General features: G+C 39.4%; 1 protein-coding gene across 7 annotated transcripts in view; it reads right to left on the bottom strand.

The window, feature by feature from the left end:
* Window positions 1–22,674, bottom strand: part of C9orf72 (C9orf72-SMCR8 complex subunit) — a 46,633-nt gene extending 23,959 nt beyond the window's left edge. Inside the window, exons 1-2 of one of the 7 annotated variants that reach the window (XM_027839608.1) lie at window positions 22,538–22,674; window positions 8,765–9,253 (exon numbers count right to left, since the gene is read on the bottom strand). In XM_027839608.1, coding sequence (XP_027695409.1) covers window positions 8,765–9,208 — 444 coding nt within the window. In that variant the 5' untranslated portion in view covers window positions 9,209–9,253; window positions 22,538–22,674. The other 6 variants (XM_027839601.1, XM_027839603.1, XM_027839606.1 and 3 more) reach the window with 6 other exon arrangements.
* Window positions 22,675–25,277: the final 2,603 nt, after the last annotated feature.

Below are 25,277 nucleotides of genomic sequence, written 5' to 3'. Positions count from 1 at the left end.
AACTCTTTTTGTGGTGGCAGAGAATTGGAAATCAAGGGAATGCCCATCAACTGGGGAATGGCTGAACAAGTTGTGGTATATGAATGTAATAGAATACTACTATGTTATAAGAAATGAGGAGCAAGTATCATCCCAAAGAGATCATAAAAATGGGAAAAGGACCCACACATACAGAAATATTTATAGCAGCTCTTTTTTTGTGGTAGCAAAAAACTGGAAATTGAGGGGATGCCCATCAATTGGGGAATGGCTGAACAAGTTGTGGTATATAAATGTAATGGAATACTATTGTGCTATAAGAAATGACGAGCTGATTGACTTCAGAAAAACCTGGAAAGACTTGTATGGACTGATGCTGAGTGAAGTGAGCAGAACCAGGAGAACATTGTACACAGCAACAGCCACGTGGTGTGATGACTAACTTTGATAGACTTAGCTCTTCTTCGCAATGCAACGATCTAAGACATCTACAAAAGTCTCATGATGGAAAATGCTATCCACATCCAGAGAAAGAACGAGTTTGGATGCAGATCAAAGCATACTATTTGCTCTTTTTTTTTCCTTCTGTTTTGTTTTCTTTCTTCTTGTGGTTCCTCCTATTGGTTCTAATTCTTCTTTACAAATATGTTTAAATAGGAATGTATATGTAGAGCCTCTATCAGATTCTATGGCATTTTGGGGAGGGAGGTAGAGAAAATTAAAAACTCAAAAGCTTATGGAAGTGATTGTTGAAAACTAAAAATAAATAATAAAAAAAAATGACGAGCAAGTGTAGTGGATTTCAGAAAAACCTGGAATGACTTACATGATCTGATGAAAAGTGAAGCAAGCAGAAACAGAAAAACACTGTACACAGTTAGCAGCAACATTATGCCATGATCAACTATGAACAACTTAGCTCTTCTAAGCAACACAATGATGTAAGACAATTCCAAAAGACTCATGATGGAAAATGCTGTCCACATTCAGAGAATGAACTGATGAAGTCTGAATGCAAATCAAAGCACACTATTTTCACTTTATTTTTTTTGTGGTTCTTTTGGCCTGTTTGTTTTTCATAACATGACTAATATGAAAATATGTTTTACAGGACTGTACATAAACAACCTATACCATTTTAGGGAGGGAGTGGTGAGGGAGGGAGAAAATTAAGAACTCAAAATTTTTTTGAAAAATGAATACTAAAAAATATCTTTACATGTAATTGGAAAAAATAAAAAAAGAAATATTAACAATCTCAGATATGCAGACAATGCCACTCTGATGGCAAAAAGTGAATTAGAATTAAGAAGCTTCTTGATGAGAGTAAAAGAGGAGAATGTAAAAGCTGGTTTGAAGCTTAACATAAAAAAAATAAATAAATAAAATCATGGCAACTGGTCCCATCACATCCTGGCAAACAGGGGGAAAAGAAATGGAAGTAGTGTCAGATTTTATATTCTTGGGCTTGAAGATGACTGCAGAAGGAGACTGCAGCCATGAATTTAAAAGACATTTGCTCCTTGGAAGGAAAGCTATGACAAATCAGGACAACATACTAAAGAGCTGAAACATCACTTTGTTGACAAAGGTCCATAGGATCGAAGCTATGATTTTTCCAGGAGCAATGTATGGCTGTGAGATCTGGACTATAAGGAAAGTTGAGCAATGTAGAATTGATGCTTCCAAATTATGATGCTGGAGAAGACTCTGAGAGTCCCTTGGACTGCAAGGAGGTCAAATCAGTCAACACTTAAAGTAATTAATTCATACTATTCACTGGTCAAATACTGAAGGTGAGGCTTAAATACTTTGGCCACATAAGAAGGACTCACCAGAAAAGACCCTGATATTGGGAAAGACTGAAGGCAAAAAGAGATGGGAATGGCAGAGGATGAGATGGACTAATGGTGTCATAGAAGCAACAAACATGAGCTTGGACAGACTTCAAGATAGTGGAGGATAGAAGGGCCTGGTGTGCTACAGTCCACAAGGTCAGGAAGAGTCGGACATGACTGAACAATAACAACAAATCTAGATCCTGGAGGATATTATCTATTGAGCCCTCCCAAGACATTCTCCTTCCTTCATCCCTCAGTGAGTTCAGTGTCTGCTGGACTTCCAGTCCTCCTCTGACTTGAACTCCTGCCCTCAGACTAGGGGCCTTAAATGTATATATTGTTGATGCTCTGTTAAATTCTTTAACTTCCAAGTTCTTGAATCTACTCAATTCCCATGATCTCCTTCCTCCTCCTCCTCCACTCTTAACTCAAGTTACACATAGAGACAGTCAAACCCTTGAACTTGTCACTACCTATAAGTATTCCATTTCTACTTTCATGAACTCTGGAACTCTTATTTGATGATAATCTTTAGTCATTCCATCTTTCCCTATGCCTTATGACCTCCAACCCTATTCAACCTCGCTGTGACCTCCAATCCTTCCAGTCTCCCAGTTTTCACCAGTCATCACCCTTGAACTGTCTATACACCTTCCTCCCTTTCCTATCCTAACCCTATGTTCAATTCCACACTACCCTCTGCATTTAAACCTCTTACAACCTTAAAACTAATCTTGCCTTGCCAAATGATTACTCCCATATTCTGCTTCCATTGCTCCTAATGTGTTGCTGAGATGGAGCTGGAGGATATTACAAAATCCTACTGTCTAGTACACTATAAATTTATGTTATCTGATCTCACCTTGGTCTTCAATGTAGCAAAGTAATTTATATATCTTCCTAATCAATTTGCAATCTCACTCGCTATAGCAGGTTTTCTAAACATTCTCATGGTTCCTCAAGCTTCCCTCTGTACCCTCTCTCTCTACCATCTCAGTTAAGAATGTTTTCATTATATTCTTGACCAAAAAAACTGAGGCCATTTGCTAAGAGCTCCCTCTTTTCCCTTCCTCATCAAATCTCACTCAGTTATTTTTTTCCACTATCACTTCCTCTAACATGAAGGTGGTCTTCTCATCTATGCAAATTCCTCTACATGTATCCTTGTACCCATTCTTTTCTTTTTTTCAGACAGACAGATCCTCCCTCCCTTTCCCTCTCTCTTTTTCCCTTTTCTCATTCTGCCAAGATAAAATCAACTTGGAAACTCATGCCTCCTCAGTATTTCCTGCCCTTGGGGTGCCTGTTTCTCTCAGATTGGAGAGGGTGGAGGATGAACACTGAAGAGCTTCTCAGATCCTCTATGTCATCCACATTTAAAGATGGCACCCCAGCAATTCCCATCACTTCCCACCCAAGTGCGTCTTTGATTTCATTATCATCAGAAACTCGTCATTTTGCAAGACCAACTCAAAAATTCACACCTCCTGAGATTGTTTCTTAACCCAGCAATATCGCTTTATATAAAGCCCCCAGGTGGGGTAATTCTTCCCCATCACACTCCTTGTTCCCCTCCCTCCCCCTACCCTTCACCTCACCCGCCTACCATTCTATGTTTCTATGTGTTGTTTTTCCTCATTAGAATGTGAATTCCTTGAGAACAGGGATTGTGATATGCCTTTGTCTGTATTCCAGGTGCTTAGCAGTGCCTGACACATCTGTTATTGTTCAGTTGTTTCAGTTGTGTCTGACTTTTTGTGATACCATTTGGGGACAGAGACACTGGAGTGTTTTTCCATTTCCTTCTCCAGGTCTTTTTTACAGAAGAGGAACTTAGGAAAACAGAATTAAGTGACTTGTCTAGGGTCATATAGCTAGTAAGTATCTAAGGCCAAATTTGAACTCATGAAGGTAATCTTCCTAGCTGCCTGGCACATAGGAACTTAGTAAATATTTACTGACACTGTCTCTTTCTTCCTATTTCCCTTCCAGGTCTCTCCCTATTCCAATCTCAGTTTAGCAGCCAAAATGCTTTTCCTAAACTGCAGGTGTGACCATGTCACCTCATGTCTCCCTCAGTAAACTCTAGTGTTCCCTATTACCTCCAGAATTAAAAATAAAACCTTTTTATTTGGCATCTAAAGCTTCATAACCACCAGTGATATTTGCCTCCTTACTGTTCCCCACATATATGATACTCTATCATCCAGCTTTTACTGGCTGTCCCTTATGACTAGAATGCACTGCCCCCTCATCTTCACCTCCTAGCTTTCCTAGCTTTCTTCAAGTCTCAGCTAAGTCTCATGCTCTGCAAGAAGCCTTTCCCATTACTATTTAATCTTAATGCCTTCCCTCTGAGATTACCCTCAATTTATCCTGAATATACCTTGTTTATACATAAAGTTTTTTTCCCCCACGTTGTTCCCCCTGTTAGACTGTGAACTCCTTGAGAGCAAGGATTGTTTTTTAAGTGGCCAAGTAGATAGGGTGCTGGAGTTAGGAATACCCGAGTTTAAATCAAGCTTCAGATATTTACTATGTGACCCTAGCCAAATCACTTTTCTGCCTCAGTTTCTCCAAATGTAAAATGGGGGCAATAATAGCATTACCCTTCAGAGTTTCTGTGAAGTTTAAAAGAAATATTTGTAAAGCATTTAGCATAGTACCTACAATGTAGTAGGTGCTTAATATGTGCTAATTTCCTTCCTTCCTTCAAATTCCTAGGCTTAACACAGTGCGTGGCATATAGTAGGTACCTTAGAAATGCTAGCTGATTGTCAATAACCAAAAAAAAAAAAATTTTAAGCAGTCAATCATTATATTAACAAATATTTGCCAAGTGTTTACCATCTGGAAGTCATCTAAGAGATGCTGTGGGTGATACAAATAAGTATAACACATGGTCCAGCCCTCAAGCAGCTTATAATTTGAGTGGAAGATTAAAATACATATACATAAAAAAACTGCTTACAACACCAGAAAATAAATGCTAATTGCTTAATGTAAGGAAGATTTTATGTCTCATCTAACATTTAATTTTTGTGACACCAAAATTACTCCCTGAATATGAAAACTGATGCTTCTCTAGTGTAAAAAAAGTTCAGAGAAGAGAGAGATAAGGAAATGGAATTTGACTTAGATCTTAAAAGATCAGAAAGAAGTTGTTGGGATGAAGCTCCTTCTAGCCTTAATTTTTATGATCCTAAAATATTACTCAGTATTGTTATTTGCTGTAAAAACAAAACAAAACAAACAGGTATTCTTTAGTACCAATTAAACCAAGTTGAGTGGAAGCAAAATGTTGTTAGAATTCCTAAAACTAAGCCTGCTGAATATCTGAATAAGGAATACAGCTGGATGCTTCTAAAACAAAGGGAAAAAATTTTTTTTCCTTCACGGATCTGAATCAAAACACTTTCAAGAAATTAAAGGTTGGGGATATACTTTTGTTATTTTTTTACCTCATCATATGCAGAAGAAAATAAAAGTTAAGTTATTTTTTCCTCACTGGCTACAAATTATCATCAAGTTATAAGCAACATACTACTTTAAACTTTAAGTTGAACTATCAGGAAAATTTAGAGCTTGAAATCACTTTAGATATAATCTACTTTAACTCATTAATTTTATAGATGAGGAAATTGAGGACCAAGTTACATTGCTATTTAATAAAAGTTTTCTATTTCAGACCACTGGCAATCCATCTGTTACAATGATTTCTAAATACTTATGCTCATCTACTCTAAATAACATTTTGTTACCACATTCCAAAGAAACCCCTTGAATGCCTGCCGCTTTACTCCAATTCAAATTACTGAGTTTCGTCCCCGCCTCCCACATATCCTATTAACAAAGCAAGCCCTATTTACAAAACAAGTAATATACATAGATTTCATTACTCTAAGATGGGAGTCTTACCATTTGGGGGGGAGGGGGAATGAATCCTACTCAAAATGTTTTCAAATGATTAAAATATATAGGACTGCAAGTAAATGTTGAAAACTAAAACAAATTATAAAAACATAAAATATACAGGATTGGAAAAAAAGCCAATTATATGGAAATACAGTTTTAAAAAGAAAAAGTTCACAGGCTCCAGGTTAATAATCCCTAGTAAGAGTAGCTAAACTCAGATAAATGGAGAGCAGGTCTTAGAATTAGTCAGTAAGGTGCAGGTAGGTGGTGTAGTGGATAGAGCACTGGCCCTGGTGTCAGGAGGACACGAGTACAAATGTGACCTCAGACACTTGACATTTACTAGCTGTGTGACCCTGGGCAAGTCACTTAACCTCAACTGCCTCACCAAAAAAAGAAAGAAAAAAAAAGAATGAAAAAAAAAAAGAATTAGTAAGACCAGGGTTGCAGTTTATTATGACAAATGTCTTTTCCTGTTTTACTGGTCACTTAACCTATCAGTGTTGGAGGCAACTCTCATAGTTACAGAAGGAATTTCCTCACTGGGAATTCTCTACAACAACAAAATCACAAGTCATGACTAAATGAAGAGATGTTACTACCATGAAAAACAAATATATTTTAGAGAGATCTGACTAAACGACTACAAAAGATGTAAGTATATAGCTTTTTTTTTTTTTAAGGTTAGTGCAAGAATGGATAACTCTCCCATAGTACATTTCTTGGGATCATGTAATTACAGAAAACTGAGTGAAAGGAACACTGGGTCAGAATAGTATGGAAATGTCTTTATTTCCAGGTAAAGCCTTGGCTCTAGGCACAATCTTAAGAAGACAGAATTTCCAAACAAGCTGCTTTTGAGTTCTATTTTTTTTAAAAAGGTAATGCTTATTCAAGAATATCCTTTCATAGTTTATGAAAACAAGTAGAAAGCAATACTATAGTACTTCATCATGAGGTACTGCATGTAAAAAGCAACATATCAGGAAAAAGTACAAACACAGAATTTTAATTTTTTTTTAAAAAAGACTTTATTACTACTACTAAATCATAAAATGAGAAACAACACTACCACTAAGCCCCATGATGAGTAAAATGTGTAGAAAAAGAGCCCTTACTGATTTTATAAGACAATGATGCAGGGGTGCAGTGTTTAGAATAAAGCAACATTTGAATACGTTGAATATGATGAATAAATTCATGAGAACAAATGTGTGCCATTTGCTCTCTACCCATTATCCAAGGCAGCAACCCTGATGGAGAATGGAACTACCAACTGCCAGCCAATTCTGCTTACAGGACAGATAAGCCAGACAGCTGAAATAACAAATCACACTTTTGGAGCAGTAGGCAGTATGTACCATGGGAGCCAATTCACTGGCACCATCAACTGCCTTCTCAGACCTAATGGAGACAGTAAGGACCTTGAACATTCTCATCACCAAAGTCCTTAGCATTGTCAAATGGTTCATTATCAGAAATGTATATGGCCTTAACTATGAAAATAATATGGTAAAGAAAATACATTAGCACTTGCTTTGACACTGAACTGTAATAACCATGCGATTTTTCCATCTGTCTTTCAGATGAAATTTCCGGTATGTCACCTCCAGGTGGAATGAGCTCCCTGACAGCGGAGACTGTCTTGCTTTTCTACTATATCCATGGGACTTTGCATCACGCTACGTACATAAGTGTTTAATAAATGGTTTTTCATTTGTCATTCATTCCTTAAAGATTTCCAGAGTGTTACAAAAGCAGAATATTTTCTAAAGGAGTGTGAAGCCTAATACAGTTCAAAACACAAAGTGGTGAATATATTCAAAAGGAAATGCCAGTTAATCTCTGTCCATCATTTAAATTTAAGTAAATTTAACACGTGTATATGCATATATATTCTTTTGTAAAAAGGAGCCATAATAAAACACAGTAATCAAAAAAGGGGAACCTATTTTAAAGCTCCTATAGATTATAAATATAAGTTCAGTTTTTATAATGTTCAGAACTCCTGGAAATAGGATTAATATTTTGATATGAATAGGTTTCCACTTCAGAGGGAAAGAAATGAGTTTCAAATTGCCCAATCTTTCAAAAAAGTGGTCAAAAAATGAAACCCAAATATAATATAAAAATAAAACTTTCAATGGATTTTCAATAGCTTGGTGAGGAAGTGCAAAATACAAAAACACGCCACTTACGGGGTGATATTTTTCTAAATTATAGAATCAGTTTAACATTTTACCCTAAATTCCAAATTCAGATGCAATTTCTTTTCCCCACCAAGTTACCAATTAAAACTGTCTTTTGAAATGCTGAGAATAACTATCTTTCTACTTAGATATCAAATAGTGTTCATTTGGGCACTATATTTTCATAATGACAAAAAATTATAAATAATGACAAACATAAGTACTATCATAATGACAAAGAAAAGCATTTAAATCAAGTTAAGTAAGATTATAGCAGGTGTAGAGGAGGTAGAACATGAGGATATTTTGAGGAAACATCTTTGTATAAAACAAAGATGGAATACCAAAAAGTTAGGTGTACTAGTAGAGTATAATATGAATGATGTAACATAAAATGTCAAAACTAGCATTTGGTAGTTTAGGATTACAAAAGGACCAACTGACTTTAATAGTATTAAAATTATTATCTTTTTTTGTTCCTCTTATCTCATTTAAGAACTTTTCTGTTTCCAAAATTCTTCCCTTGAAGAAAAGCATATCTGGCATATCTGGTTCTATTTTCATCCTTTAAACCTATTCTGTTATTATCATTTATGAAACACTGACCTTATTTCTTTTAAGCAATCCTGCAGTGGGCTAGGATTCCTTGGGTCAGGACCCCTGCACTCAAGTAGTAGCTACTGAACCCTCTCTCAGTGATTTAGGCAACTAAGACTAAAAATACAAAGCAAGTGCTGATCTGCATGGGTAGAGGAAATCACAAAATTGAAATGATTGGTCAAGAGCAAACAGAATACAGTAATAAAGTAAATAAAATGCTGGACTCAAGAACCTACTCACCTTATGCATCCATATCCTTCCTTTCCGGATGATGTGTGTTAACCTATCAACACACACTCTGTGAAGGGGAAGGTAGAAACTGAGTTCAGTTTGTGGAAGTATTATTGACAGTCCATATGTACTCCTATCCCCATTCCAGTTTCCATCAAAGATTAACGAAACAATAATTACTCCTTTTTCAGACAACACAAAAAACTTCACATCTATGGCTCCACTCTCTGCATTCCGAAGGATTTCTCCATTTAGAGTATGGTTAGCAAGAAAAGTTATTTCTCCATCACTGAGAAGCAGTTGCTGTGTCTTAGGAGCCCAAATGTGCCTTACTCTAGGGCCAAGTATGTTGTCCCAGTATGCAAAAGTAGCTGCTAGTAAGGGTGAATCACCACTTAAAGCAATCTCAGTTTTGGCAACGGCTGGAGATGGTGGTGGACAGAGAGTAGACATGACTGCATCCTAATCGTCACATTATCACAATGTTCAGGTGACAATCTAAAAAATGAAATTAAAAAAAAAAAGATGGCTGTTAAATTTGTCTTCTTTCAATCTTCAAATTAATAAAAAACCCATAGTAACAGCTGATTTTGACTCAACCTTCACATTTTTTGTTCCTTAAAGCAAAGAGATTTTTCAAGTGTGATTTCCATTTAAATACTGATAGAAAAAGATATAGGATAATATATACCATAAATATTTGTAGAGAAAGCTAACAAATTCACTTTCCCAGAAATAAACTCAAATATCCAAACAGAATCAGAACCAGGAAATAATGAAAAAAGAGGCCTATAAATCTCACTGAGATTTACATACCTGGCCCCTTAAGAGCTTACTCAGAACCTCTTTACTCCTATCTTACAGAAATCTAGTATGCATGGTTACATAGTTGTCCCATGATCACAGAAGATTAAAAGCAGAAAATTAGAAAAGGTGGCATGGTATGAGGCAGGTATGTGAAAGTAGACAAAATATGAGACTTGACAAAAATCAATCAATAGGACTATTAAAAAGCAGGCAAAAGTATAAAAAAGTGGTGAGGAGGGTAATTGTGCAATATAAAGGCAAATAGCACTATAACATCAATTGACCTTAGGGATATCACTTAGATGCTCATAATAATCACACTGCAAAAAATGTGTGAAAGGGACTTCAAAGATAACCTGACTAGGCCTCCTTATTTTTGAGATAAGGCTTCTGAAATTAAGACAGAATAAGTGAATTTGCCTATGCGTACACTGTTAGTGGCAGTCTGGACCTAGTTCTTCTGATTCAGGTAGTTTTGTTTTTAATTATTAAACCAAGCTCTCAGCTTATGAATAATGTTATGTGTATTTTACAGGCATACCTCATTTTATTGTGATTTGAAGATACTGTTATTGCTTTATTTGTTTTTTCAGAATGAAGTTTTGTGGCAACCCTTTGTCAAACAAATCTATTGGCACTGTTTTTCCAACAGCATGTACTCACATCCGTGTTTCTGTGTCACATTTTGGTAATTTTTGTAACATTTCAAACTTTTTCATTATCATTTTATCTGTTACTTGTGATTTGTGATCACTGATCTTTGCTGTTATTATTGTAATTGTTTTGGGGCACCACTAATCACACCCGTATAAGATGGCAAACTTAATTGTTGCGTTTGTTTTGAGTGTTCCCCAACTAGCCATTCCCTGGTCTTTCTCCCTCTCCTCAGACCTCCCTATTCTCTGAGACACAACAATATTGAAGAATATTACATAAACACTGGCAGGTTTTGAGAGGCCTGACTCCAATTTTTAAATAAGTTCTACTGTGGGTAAAATGCTACTAAACAGCATTACACACTACAGAGAATTGTTCATGAAAGGAAGAGTCAATTGATGGGGCAAATTTTACTGTTGTCTTATTTTAACAAAACGCCATAACCAACCCAACCTTCAGCAACCACCACCCTGATCAGTCAGCAACCATCAGCATTGAGGCAAGACCTTCCACAAGGAAAAAGATTATGAGTCACTGAAAGCTCAGATGACGGTTAGCGTTTTTAGCAATAAAGTATTTTTTAAATGTAAAATTATTTCATTAAAAATTTCCCTATCACAAGTAAAATTGTTTAAAATAATCATTGTCTAAACTTTTGAATTTCAAATTCCCTCCCTCCTTCGTTCTTGCTCCCTCCTTGAGAAGACACTATGGTTTTGATTAAACATGTGAGGTCATATAAAAAATACTTCTATATTAGCCACGTTGCAAAACAAAACAAAATTCTAAAAATAAGGAAATTTTAAAAAAAAGCGTATTTCAATCTGCATTCAGAATTCATCAGTTCTGTCTCTGAAGGTGGAGAGCATTTTTCCTCATGGGTCCTATGGAATTGTCTTGGGTCACTGCCTTCATCAAAGTAGATAAGCTTTTCTTTTTCTTTTTTAATGTAAAATAGAAACTAACTTTATTTCTCTGGAAGAAGCAAATATGTGGAGGCAGGATAAGAGCAGCAACTTTAGCAACAGAGGTTGTTGGGGGAAAAACACAAAACAGAAGTGAGCTGGGGTGGGAGCATTGGTCTCAGGTTAGCTGCCAGTATCTGTTCCCTTTTGCACATCCTGGGGTTCTATCCCCGCCCTGGAACTGGGCTTCCATTGTCCCTGCCTTCAACATCTGAAATTTTTTTTTTTTTTTTAGTGAGGCAACTGGGGTTAAGTGATTTGCCCAAGGTCACACAGCTAGTACGTGTCAAGTGTTTGGTCTGAGGCCGCATTTGAACTCAGGTCCTCCTGACCTCAGGGCCGGTGCTCTATCCACTGCGCCACCTAGCTGCCCCAACATCTGAAATTCCTGACCTTGAGTGACAGTACCCCCCCCCCACCCCAGTTTCCCCAACCCCAGGAAGAGGATCGACAGTGATTTGTATCCTGAGTGCTCTCTCCCCCGTAACAATCAAGCCTGTTTTATGGCACCACACCTGCCAGGAAGCTAGCAGACTCCACTGAGATGAGCAAAGCATTGGGGTCTCACTCCTGCACTCATGGCCCCCCCTTCTTTCAGCTTTTATAGGAATGGGTAATGCCACAGAGACAAGCAGACAGGCTTGAGGTTTTCCCTACAATCTGGTCCCTAAAGGGAAGTGAGGCATCATAGCAGATGGAAATTGAAAGGGCCAGGAGAAGAGGGGGAAATTGTGCCTGGGACTGTCTCTAGCTCTCCTTCAGACCAGCTCTGCATGCCTCCTCACCCCCTTCCTGGATGTTCCCTCTCCGTTGTCCCTCTGGAATGGCCAAGGGAAGAGCAGATGGATGGAGGACTAGAGCTAGCACTGTGGAAGGATGGTCCCATCTAAGTCTCCTGCTCCTTCTGGCTCTTCTCTGCCTATCTGAAAAGTGAAGTGATGGGGGGAGAAGGTAGCAGGAGCAAGTTTCCCCAGGCCCCTCCCCAGCCCCCGCCATCCAGCACAAGCTCAAACAATCCTTCAGGCAGACTAACAGGACCCCCCCTCCCCTTCTTAAGTCAGACTCTCAGGCTCCCCAGACCTACCATCAGTGCCTATGGTGGGTGGGACCACAGGAATCTAGCAGGTGGTAGCCAGCCTGCTCCAGGTTCCAATCAAACATCTCCAACACCTTATTGCACTCCTGCCTTGGCTGCAGACCGAGGCAAAGTATTTTTTAAAATAAGGTATGTACGTTGTTTTTTTTAGACCTGATACTATTGCACACTTAACAGACTACAACACAGTGTAAACATAACTTTTATATACACTGGGAAACCAAATAAATTCATGTGACTCACTGAGATATTTGTTTTATTGTGGTGGTCTGGAACTAAACCCAAAATATCTCGGATATATGCCTGTACTCTAAAAGCATCACTGATAACTACAGCAAATTGTATGTAAGTAAAAGTTATGGAATTAGTAGGAAGACTTAACTCTCCAAATCACTTTGTGCCTTATCTTGTGCAGGTTGACAGTTCTGTCTTTCCTAAATCCTCCTAACATGCAGAAGGCATTCCTCTTGTTCTTCAACTATCTGAAAAATACCAGTTTAGTATGCAGGTTGCCTGTCTACTACCTCTCATCCCTCCCCTACCTCCTTTTCTGGTCATGTGACTAAAGATCACTTCTCATTTGCAAACAGCTTATATCTGTCATGTCTTCCTGTTGCCTTTTTGGACTGCAAGAAATTTTTATTGTTCTGACATTGTGTTATCCCACATATCTACCACTGGGAGAATGAGTATTAGAGAAGAGTTTTCCAGAAGCACACGTTTTAGGATCAATGAAAGCACTACGTAATCAGACCCGGTATGATTTTCCCATCAAATATGGGGGACTATAATTTAATGCACAAGAGTTGATGGGATCACCAAGTGAAGCAGTATATAGAGAACCCAGGACAGAATTCTTAGTCACACCTATGAGTCAGATGGTGTGATCTGGAGAAGGATCCAACACAGGAGACAGAGAAGGCATAGTCAGATAGGTAGGAGGAAAACCAGGATAGTGATGTCCCAAAAACTTAGAATCAAGGAGGAGAGTATGATTAACGGAGATTGAGAAAAAGTCATTGGACCTTTGGGTAGCTATGTGATAAGAGCACTGGGCCTAGAATAAGGAAGAAATGAGTTCAAATCCAGCCTCAGACACCTATTAGCTGTGTGACTCTAGACAAGTCATCTATAAAATGAGCTGGAGAATGAAATGATAAACCACTCCACTATTTGCCAAGAAAGCTCCAAATGGGATCATAAAGAGTTGGACACAATTTAAAAAAATGACTGAACAACAAAAATCTTTGGAGGGAGGAGTTCTGGTGGAACATAAGGTCAGAAACTAGACTACGTTAAAAAAAAAGTGAGAGAGGAAAGTGGAGGCACCTAGTGTAAACAGTTTTTTTAAGGAGTTTATCCATAAAGGGCAGGAGAGGTATAGGACATCAGGTAGTGGGGATGGAAAGACCAAGTGAGAGGGGTTCTTTTGAGAATGGAGGAGACATGGATACATTTGTAGGAAACGAACTGGGAGAGACTGATAATAAGTGAAAGAGTGGGGATGACAGAGGTGACAATCTGTCATGGGATAAGAGATGGGATAGAATGGGACTGCTTGAGCTGGTAGGGGGGTTAGACTTAGTAAGGGGTAAGACCACTTTATCATGTGAGACAGGGATGAAGAAGACAAAGTTGCAGAAAACATCTGAATGAGAGGAGATGAGAAAGAGGGAAGAAAAGGGAGCTTACCGCAAATGGCCTCAATTGTCTTCTGTAAAATACGACGAAAGGTTCTCAGATGTGAGGGTGAGGGAAAGAAGAACCATGGGAAGTTTGAAGAGGGATGAAAAGGTTTAAGGATGAAAACAGCATATGTAGGAAACCATGAGTGGTGGGAGTGATCCAAGGCTGAAGCCTCGCAGAGCACAATCATCGAAATGATAAAGGGCCTGGAGAGTCAAGAAAAGAGTACAACATAGAATTGAATTGGTTCCCCAAAGGGCAAAGACAGGTTAAAGAGGAAGTGGCTAGTATGGGGGAGAGAGCCTGTGAGAGAACTTAGAAGTCAAGGGATTGGAGATCATGGTATAGATGAAGAGTAGGGTTATGTAAAGGAAGGCAGGGGAAGAGGTGGAAAGCCAATAGATTATGGTTAGATAAGGGAATTTTGGAATTTTTAAACATAGAGGTGGTACATTTGTGGGTTAACAGTAAGATCAAGTGTATGACCATTTTTGTGTGTAGCTGAGACAGGGTGGAAGAATAGCTCATGTCAAGCCAGTATAGGTTGGGGAACAGAGTGAGGGAGAATCAATATGTATATTGAGGTCTCCTAGTAAGAGGGGGTAGAATCTAGAATTTAACCCATGGCTTCTAGCTCTAAATATAGTGTTCTTTCCACAATGATGGAATTAAGTCAATGAGTTTTCTATCAAGCTGCAAGTCTGGGTATCAAATCAATCTTTTCTGAAAAATTATGGATTTAACTAAAGAAAAGAAGTATTGCAAGGCTCAGTGCAGTAGGCATAATGTTATCTGCTTATGAAAATTTGGAGAACTCCACCATAGATAGGGAATCTTATATTTGGACTCAGCACAAGTTATCTTCTCTGTTACCAGTGAACAGCTCAGATGAACCTGTTCCTACTGTTTTTATTCCTCACTTTGTTCAGGTCATCAAATAAAATTTTCTTGTGGTTGAATCTGTGATAGAACTTCATATTATTTTTACATACGTAAGGAAGACATTAAGCAAAATCTTTAAACTTCCTTTGGGCCAAAGGCTTTTTAAAAATCAACTAGCATTACAAGATTTTATACTTTCTCTACTGTTGTGACTACAAAGATATGGTCTGCTCTATAAAATCAGTTACTAAAACATATCTATTCCCTTTAAAAATTCTGTTATTCTAAACTTACTAAACATGAACATTACCCTACATAAAAGAACAGAAAAAAAGGAGGATACTTAGGCAACCACAAATCCCTTTAAGGTACAGATTTTTTTAAAGTATATAATTCAACATGCTAAATTCCATAGCTTCTCTTTTTTTCCCCTCTGAGACTCCCCTCCCTCGCCTTATGTTCTGAGTATTTCTTAAAAATGTCTTGTTGATGCTTTTTTTTTTTTGTGGGGTGGGGGCACTGCTGGTGTTGAGCCATCTTTTCCCACTCCTCATAAATAAAAATCCCTCACTTGTAAAAAGCAAAATAAACACACACACACACACACACACAAAAAGAAAGAAAGGAAAGGAAAACAGAGCCAGGCAAATCACATCCATTCACTGATGAGCCATGTCCAAAAAAACAAAACTGCTTCTTAACCTTTAGTCTATCATTGATTAATGGAGAAGTGTAAGCAAAAGCAAGAAGACAAAAGAGCATTCTGTATTTCGGGGGACTGGAAGATAATTCAATTCAGCTATGATGATATAAAAAGAAACATGATATAAAGGTTGGAAAGATAAACTGATGCCATATTTTAAAGAGCTTCGAATAACAAAATCTGTACTTTGCTCTGTAGGAAATAGGCAAACATTTTAAGATTTTTGAACAGAAGTGACATGTGTATAAAAAATTATTTTGGCAACACTATGAAAGACAGATTGGAAGACAGTATGCAGGTGGGAAGCCCTGTCATAAGGCTATGCAAAAGTCTAGGTGAATGGTAATGAGGATCTACACTAAGGTAATGACTTTGGGAAGAGATACATGTGAGGGATGTTGTAGAAATGTAATCAATAGGACTTGGTAATTAATTGGATATAAAAGGTAAACAAGTGGGAGAAGAACTGTGTGTTCAGAACAATGAAACCAGAGTTAAGAATACGGAAGATGGGGTGAAAGAAAGAACCATAGACAGAAAGATTAATGTCAAAAAGGGAAGCAGATTTAATAAGAGTGTAAGCTTAATTTGGCACATCCTGAATTTGAAATGCTGGAGGACCCTAATGGCTTCATTGTTATCATCATCACAAATAGAATCTCATGTTTTAACACTTTCAGGTCTGCAAAGTACATTCTACCTATTATTTCATTTGATCTTCACTTTCTCAGAGAGGTACTTGCTGAGGTTCAGAAAGGGTTAGCACTCAGGCAGCACTGAAACCCAGGTCTCCTCATGTCAAGACCAACACTCTACAATATCATGCAGTTTGTCAATCTAGTTAGACATGTCCTAAAAAGCAGCTGGAGATGAGATTTGGAGTGCAGAAGACAGGTGAAGACTATAGACCTTGGTAAGCAATGTGAGGGTCAGTTATCTGCACAGAAGTGGCAGATGATGTTAGTGGACAAAAAACGAGACTGCCAAAATACAGGGCATAAAAAGAAGAGTGGCACCAAAACAGACCCACACTAAGAGGTGAGGAAGATTCATAAGATTGTTAGAGATGATTTAGTACAGCCTCCTCCTAATTTTAAAGACGAGGAAATAGGAAATATCAAATAACTTGGCCAAGATCACAAAGGAAATAGATGAAATTTCAATAAACATTTATTAAGCACTATGTGCAAAGCACTATTAAAGATGCTACAGATATAAAGGTAAAAACAACTTTCTGCCCTCAAAAGATTATCTCTTCTCTCCCTTCTGCTAGTTCAGTACTCTTTCCACTCAACTATACTGCCTCTTAGAGACAGAAGATCATTTAGGACAGGAGGATCATTAATTAAGGGCAAATGACCTTAAAGGTCATCAGGTCTACCCATCTCATTTTTCCAAATGAGGAAACTAAGACCCATTGCATAAGGTCACATGGGTAATTAAGTAACCGAGCTTGGATCTGAGTCACCATTCTTTCAAAGTGTGGCATCTCTGAAACCAAATAAAGATATGTAAAGAGATCAAGGAGAGAGAAGATGGAAAAAAGGCTGGTGGATTTGGCAATAAGGTCATCTGTAACCTTCAAGACAGCAGTTTTAGTAGAATGGTGAGTGCAGAAGCCAGATTGTAATGGATTGAGGACAGTAGATAATGAGGAAACTGAGATATCAGGTATATAGTTGTGAAAGGAAGGAAAAGGGGTGGGGTCAAAAACTTTTATAGGATTGTTTCTTCTTGCATTTAGGCACACATAACGTCCATTCCACCCACCTATGTCCATTCTACCTCCACAACATCTCCCTTCTTTTTACTTTCCTGGTGTGGATTCTCCCTTCTCTGCTGCAGGTCAGCAACTAATATGTAACTTATAGTTTGAGAGTGTTACCTGGGGCACTGAAATATTAAATGATTTGACCAATGTGTCACAGAGGTAGTATATTTAGAAGGCACTGGCTTTCTATCCACCATACTATGGTGTCTCATCCTCCATCCATATTATCATCCTCTAAATGAAAACGTTCTTTTTGAAACTGAACTGAAACACAGCCAAAGTTGATTAAATTAAGGGAAAATATCTTCCACTTGTAAAATTAAATGATTAGTAGTAACACAATGCTAATCACACACTATAACTGGTATAAAGAAAGGTAAAATTAATTTAAAATATTTATCATTGAAATCCTGTCAGGAGAAATGATCACAGAAAATCAAATCCTCCAACCAAGGTGGCAAAGATTAATTTACAAACACATACTGTTGTAGACCAGGACTGACTCAGGCTAGTTTGGTGGTTCAGGTTTCAAACTGGAATGAAATCAGAGTTAACAAAACAAAGTTTACTTACTTTACATAGCATATACCAAAAGCAGTTTAGCAAACACTTACCATTGATTAAGCTGGGCACAGTTTCCTGAACTGTTCATGTCAATGGAGGAGCTACAAACTCCTCCTGGGTTGGCTTTTGTACTTACTTCACTCTTGCCCAATTAAGTCTAAGGATGATTTCACTATCTTTTAAGGAAAACCTAGTCTGGCCTATGTGGGGGTAGGTTACACCCAGCAGGGGGTTTAGCAGACACTTCTATCATACATGGTATCTTCTTTTGTGATGAAAATCCACATTTGGAAATATGTCTGAACAGACCAATGTAAGACCAGACACTTTTTTTCAACATAATATACTACTCATAGTTATTGGAGTATATACTCTTGAGACATTCAGGTGACTTTTCACAGAGTTCTCACGGGAGTCCAGTATTCTGGTGTCCTGATATCATTATAAGAATTTATCCAATATTGACTGGCTTGCCCACTATCAGGTGCAGAATAATAACATTCCATACCACCCAGTATCTGTGGTGCCATTTTACAAGAACCAGAAGGGCATTTTGTTCTGTAACAAGTAACTTGCTGTTTGAGGCAAAGAAGTAGTGGGGTCCCACTTGGAGAATTTTTGGTCTTCTCAGCTGGGACTACTTGTTCTGGCTTGCCTGGCCTTCTCTCCTTAGGAATAAGGCAGAGGAAGTTGTTCAAGATCAACCATGCTGCAACCACAACCAACAGAAGTTTCTTCATCCTGGCCCCTTGTGTACTTCTAGAAAGGGTTTGAAAAAGTATGCTTGGGGACTTTTCAGAAAATGCTTCAGGATGATTGGGTAGATCCCCACTTTCCACGTCCAGGTCCCAATTTGGATTTCATCTTGAATGTTGGGAATCAACCATACCATGGCTACTATTTTTTTTTTTTCATTTTCTTTTTCTTTCATTGAAAACTGAAAAATCTATCTGTTTCTTAAATTTGGAGGCTAGTCCCTAGATCAAAAACTTTAAAACAAAAAAGAAACAAACAAAAAGAAACCTGTCCTGCCATGAAGTGTGCATTTTAGAAAAATAGATGATAAACAATTTTTCCTAAACTACACCTGAGAAATCATCTAAGTGGTACAGTAGATAGAGAACTGGATTTGGAGTCAGAAAGACCTGAGTTCAAATCCTGCCTTAGACATTTACTAGATGTGTGACCCTGAACAAGTCTCTTAACTCTTTTCTGCCTCAGTTTCCCCATATGCAAAATGAGGATAATAATAGCACCTACTTTTCAGGGTCGTGAGTACAAAAAGCAATATTTGTAAAGTACTTTGCAAACCTTAAAACTCTATATAAATACTACCATTAACTATTATAATTATACCTCCCTTATTTTACCTGTAAGCAACCCAAGGGGAACGAGGTTTAGAGTTTTGCTTGAAGTCCCTCAAGTAGTTAAGGATATTGCTGGGTCTAGAATCAGGAGCCTTTTTCATGCTACTTCTTATCCGACAATTTTGATTAATACCTTTGAACTTTTTTCAGTTTCTGATGCCTGTGATTTTAGTTTCTTAAGCCTTTGCTTCAAAAGGGCTATTTTATTTATGACTGGTTCAACAGCCTCATTTAGTCTGCTGACTACTACTAACTAAAATTCTGTAGTCATCTCACAGTTTAAAACTGCTTCAGTAAAATACATACAGCATTTTTTTTGGATCCCTAATGCTGACTAGCATATGGCGACTTATATAAGTATACTATTATAGTATTACTGAACTTTTATTCATCACTTTAATGTTGGTAGACTGTATCTTATTGCTGGTAATAATTTCTTGACATTTAATACTAAGCAGAGCTCATAAGTGGCACTGATTAAATGGTTCACAAAGACATTATCTGTATCTATTATAGGTTCAGTTGTTAGTGTTACTAACAGTCTTTTAGCATGGAACATGCCACTTTTATGCTACATTTGGCCTGTCTCTTTAAGATGGGTTGTTCTTTTTCAATTGGTTTTACTCCTCTAGAAAGTACATACAGCATAGAATTGCTCAAGTGGGGGAATCCAGCAATAACCTTCATTTCTTTAAAGCAGGTGAAATTTTCTAGCTGTATACAGAGTTACACTAGTTTATACGACTTCACTGTATTTCATACTTGGTGACCTTTGCTGGCAGTGTGATGCATGTCTTACAAAACTGTTTTCTAAGTCTCAAATGACTATATGTTAGTTATTACGCCCTTTTTATGTATCTGTGTGAAGTGCATCCCAGTCATCCAATCTGGGGATCTTATTATCTGTCCTGTTATGACATGGGCACCCTCTCCCCCTTTTCCAATTCTTGTAGCAGGAACAGTTACCAAATCACTAGTGCCCCATCATAGCCACTTAACATCTGCTTAATATCCCAGGGACTTCCCAGACCCAAACTTCCTTCTTTGTGCAGCCTCACCCACGTTAAATTGTAAGTTCCCTCAGGTCAGAAACTGTCTCAATTATGTATTTGTATTGGGGCTTAATACTCAGTTTAACAATTTAAAAAACGAGATTTCCATTCATTTCTTTCATTCAAGAGCACTGATATGTGCATAAATCAAGTAGCTCCTAAATACTTGCTCCTGAGTCAGGTTTGAGTAAAGTGCCTGCTTAGCATCCCATAAGGGTATTAGCCATTTTGTTTACATTGCTTTGATGCTTCTACTACAACCTTATCTTCCTAAATATAGCACATCCCCAGCTGTTAAATCCTCCAGTACCTGTTCATTTTTTAAAGGCCTATTTTGGGTGCAGTTTTGAAAAACGTCTTTCCTGAACAGGATGCTATCAACTCTTGACACAAGACTTCTTAAAAGGGAAACTATTTTTAGAAGCAAGAGAAGTTATTTGCTTTTTCAATAAACTATCCTAAGTCTGGCTTTGCTTGCAAAGGTTTTCCTCTATATATGTTTAGTAAATTCACAATTGGGATGCAATCTTTTAATATTACTGTAATTGCTGGCTTGATGATCCCATACACACTGATTACTTCCTTTGCATAAATTAACTTAACAAAGTTTTACATAGGAGGCCAAAAACTAACCAGAAGTGGCCATCTCAATAAGCCCTTAAACACAGGGATTCTTATCCTTTTTTATATCCTCTTCGTAGTCTGACAAAACCTGTATCTCATCAGAATAATATTTTTTGAAAAATATGTAGTGAAGTAGATGTGAGTACTGGGCTTAGAGTCAAGAACACCATTCAAATCTGGCTTCTGTCACTTACTAGCTTAGTGACCTGGACAAGACAATTTGTTTGCCTCAGTTTCTTCATCTGCAAAAGAGGGATAATAATAGCCCCTTCCTCCCAGGGTTGTTGTGAGGATAAAGAGAGATTATTTGTAAGGCGCTTTGCAAACCTTAAAAGTGCTATATAAATGCTGCCCCCTCCCCTTTTTTTAATCCATAGCTGAACGCAAAATTTCAATCGGTGATTATTTAAGAGAAAGAAAGATGTGACTTTTTTCCCATCCAAGTTCCCAAACTCCCTGAAATCTATCCACAAGGAGCCCTGGTTAAGAATCCCTGTAAACTGTACATCAGGCACTACTTAGAGCACTTTTTACCTAGTCTTGCTCCCCCTTAGCCTACAAGAGCTAACAAAAGCATTCAGACAAGTGGGCTGCCCAAAGTTACAAAACATATCCCAACCTCATCTTCCTACTCGTCTTACCTTTAACAGACCTCATCAGGAGGTGAAGCCCTAAAGAGTTGCGGACCCGAAATGCAAACTCTCACCTTGGGCCGTAACTCGGGTTCACCACCGGTCGTGCCCGTCCCACGTAGGCCTTAGTTTTTGGCTTCGGGCCTGACACGCGGAGGGGAGCGGAGAGTGGGGTTGAGGGAGTGACAACTGCCCCGGAGGGCGGGAGGGGATGCTAAGAGGGCAGATGCAGGGGAAAGAGGAGCCAGACTGCCAGACTACCAGCTCTCGGCTGCGTGTCCGCCACGGCCACGTTATCTCCCCGCCCCACACAGCCAAGGGGGCGGTGCAGAGCCGGCACGCCCCACTCCCGTACCGGGGAACGCCCGGAGTCAAAAAGGTGCTGCCCCCGGAGTCCCCATCCCAGAATCCCCCGGGGCGAGGGGGGGAGGCGGAAAAGGAACGAAACTGACCCGAACCAGCCGGGCCAATCAAGGCTCCCCCCACCCCGCCTAAGGCGGGAGAGCGGCAGGTTCTCCGATAACTGGCCACCCGCTTTCTCAAAGGTAAAGCCCCGAACGAAAAAAGAGACGGATGCCTGCAGGGAGCGAAGTCTCAGGCGCCACAGTGCTCCTCCCCATCAAGTCGCAAGCCTCCTCCGCCACTTTGCTCACTCACCCGCAGCTGCCGCAGCCCCCTCCGGCTAACGATCGCAACCGCAGCCCCGCCCCTTCCCTGCAGGGCCCCGCCCCGGCCCCGCCCCCTCCCTCTTCCTTACCAACCTTCCTCAACTGGTCCAGCCTCGTGCGGCACCGATTGGCCAAGCATCGAAAGGTATCCGCCCACCACCGCTCCCGGCCCCCATTTTCTATTTCTCTTCCTGTCTGTCAACGAGCTTTATTGACAAACGTTTGTTCTTCTCTAGCGAATACCTTAGAACCCGAGAGGGTTTCCGGGCCGGGACAAGTCTAGAATAGAGACGGTGTTCCTCACTTACCTCCTAATCCTTTGCTGATTCCGCCGGCAGAGAGAACAGAAAGGGCGGGAGTGGAAAGAGAGCCTAAATACGCCATGATGCCTATGGGCGGAACCTGTCGTCTACCCGCTTCCTATTTTGGTGGGGTGGCGTGGGACGCCCAGTAACGCCGGAGCTGACTAAGAAGGAAGAGGAGGTTGGGAATTTGGCGTGTTACGTCACACGTCGTCTCGCCTGTGCTAGGTGGCGTAATCCGTGACGTGATTCGAAAGTCCTCTTTGGTCAAGTTTTTGATTTACTTGGGCCGAGAAGACCTCGAATAGAGAAAATTAAGGGAAGTGACAGAAGGACTTTCCCCAGGTGCCCACGGTATTCCTGTGATAGTTAATGAGTGCGAGGTGGTTTATCAACAACCACCACCACTGAAAGGAGAGTTTTCTGGTGGAGAAATGCTATTATTTGAACTAGTTGAACTGGATCTCTGATCCAGTTATAACTCTGAGGTTCAGGAATTCCTCTCTTTAAATTCACCTTTTAATCTTCTTGCAAGTATGACTACACATTTAACAGCCTTTTGTCCAGGCCAAGATACTAGTTGGATGACTTGGACGAGTCACTTTGATTTCCTTGAGCCTCACTTTCCTCATCTATAAAATGGGGATGATAATAGTACCTATCCCAAAGGATTATGGTGAGGATCGAATGAAGTAAGGTAGGTGAAGTACTTAGCTATCTTCAAAGTACCGCTCAAAGGCCACTTCCTTCAGGAGGCTGTCTTGATTCCTCTCAGCTGCTCCTGCCATCCCCCCCAGCCTTTTGCTCAAACTAACTTGTTTTTCTTATATTTTTTTACTTGTGCATATTGCCATCCCCCATCCCTTACAGGATTTGAGCCCCTTTCAGGTAGGGATTGCTTCATTTTTGTCTCTATCTTTAGTGTGGTGTTTGGCCCCTAGGTGTTTAATAAATGCTTGTTGATGAATTGATTTGTAGGGCTTTTAAAGCACTACATAAATGAGTTGTTTTTCAAATCGTTGGGTCTTGGACACAAGTCTCTAAGGAAGACTGTCCCCACTTTTGAGAAAGGGAAAGAGGCAAAATGATTTGCCCAAGGTCACATTACACACCCAAATCCCATCTTCTAACTGGAGGCCTTTCCCAACCCATTTTAATTCTGTTTCCTTCTCTGTTAATTATTTCCTATTTTTTCCTGTATTTGGTTTATTTGTTCATATTTGTTTGTCTCCGCCCATTAGATTGTGAGCTCCTTGAGGTCAGGGACTGTCTTTTGTGAGCTTAGACAAAACCTGGCACGTAAGTATGTAATAAATGTTAATTTATTGATTGATGGTAGCCTTTTGTTAAATATTATTAAATTAAATATTGAATATTGATTTATTATTAAGTTTTAATTTATTACAAAGTATTTTAATTTGATTTAATGTTAAATATTATTAAGTTGATGGTAGCCTTGTTATTAAATTTTCTTCCCAGGACATATGCTTCACTTACATGTTTTTCAGGAGTCTTGTGAACTAAGGATCCTTTGATTTTGTCAGAAGTATACTTTCCTGCAATTTGTTCTCTTCTGTAATTAGCTCTCCTTTGAGTGGGTTGTTACTTGAAAGTAGTTGTGTGTGTTCGTTAATCAAACAGAATTAAATTACATATTGATTGCTTTGGGAATGTTTTGGCACAAAGTCAACTATGGAAATTGTTATTCATGAAAATAAGAAAATTAGTCATATATAGGAAAATTAACTGTGAGAAATAAGTCATATGAAAAATTCACACAGTGAGATTGTGCCGGCTGCGCCGTGCACTCTCCTCCTATAAGGAGCAGGCTGCCAGAGTCATACTTACCAGTCTTCGGTCCTCAACCGGATAAACACAGAGACAAGCCTACTAGGAGGTGCCAACACCCAAGCTTTATTCAGAGGCCATCACAGCAAGGCCAAGCAGGAAGGCCAGAGCAACAGAGCAGGAGCAAAGAGAGAGCCGTGATCCAACCACAATCGTTCCTTAAGTACCTACTTAGCCCCTCCTCCTCAGCCCGCCTACTAGTCAATGATTGTAGGGTCAGATACCGGAAGGGGATGTCTGAGTTTAGCGCACCAAGGGAGAGGAAGTGACGCAGGAGGCTAGGACCGGATACAGGAAGGAGGCGTCTGGGATTAGTGCATAGACAAAGAGTACGTGACCTAGGAAGTCAGGCCCAGATACCGGGAGGAGGCGTCTGGGGTCAGTGCTACACAAAGGGAAGGTACATGACCCAGGAAGTCAGGAAGGACACAGGAAGGAGGTGTCTGGGGTTGACGTTGCACTTAGGGAGGGGACTAAGCAAAGGGAACTCGTCCTCTGCCGTCCCACTCCCAAGTGGCACAGCCCCCTGCCTCAGGAGCACGTGCTCCGGCTACTTCCTTGTATTCTGTACCTTCCCCAGCTTATCTCACATAACACTGCCCACTGCCTCAGGACTTCTCTGTATCCAGCCCATCCCAGTTCACCACAACTCCGCCCACCACAGCCCCTGCCTCGGGAGCGTGAGCTCCGGTTACTTCCAAATACCCAGATCCTACCTCAATCTTGCCACAATCCTCACTTGGCAGTAGCCAACATCAGACAGTCCCTCACATGAGATCACAGAAACAACTTAATCATTAGAGAGGGCTAAGGTTTCTGAGAGAAGATTCAGAAAAGGAGATCAGGGACAGGACAAGAAGCAGGGAAATAGGATAGCCCAATAAAAATACATTTTCCT

Source organism: Vombatus ursinus, unplaced genomic scaffold, assembly GCF_900497805.2.
Source record: "Vombatus ursinus unplaced genomic scaffold, bare-nosed wombat genome assembly UNPS02014832.1, whole genome shotgun sequence".
Classification (NCBI taxonomy): Eukaryota; Metazoa; Chordata; class Mammalia; order Diprotodontia; family Vombatidae; genus Vombatus; species Vombatus ursinus.
Note: the sequence above shows the minus strand (reverse complement) of the source record. Positions and strands in the feature narration are given on the sequence as shown.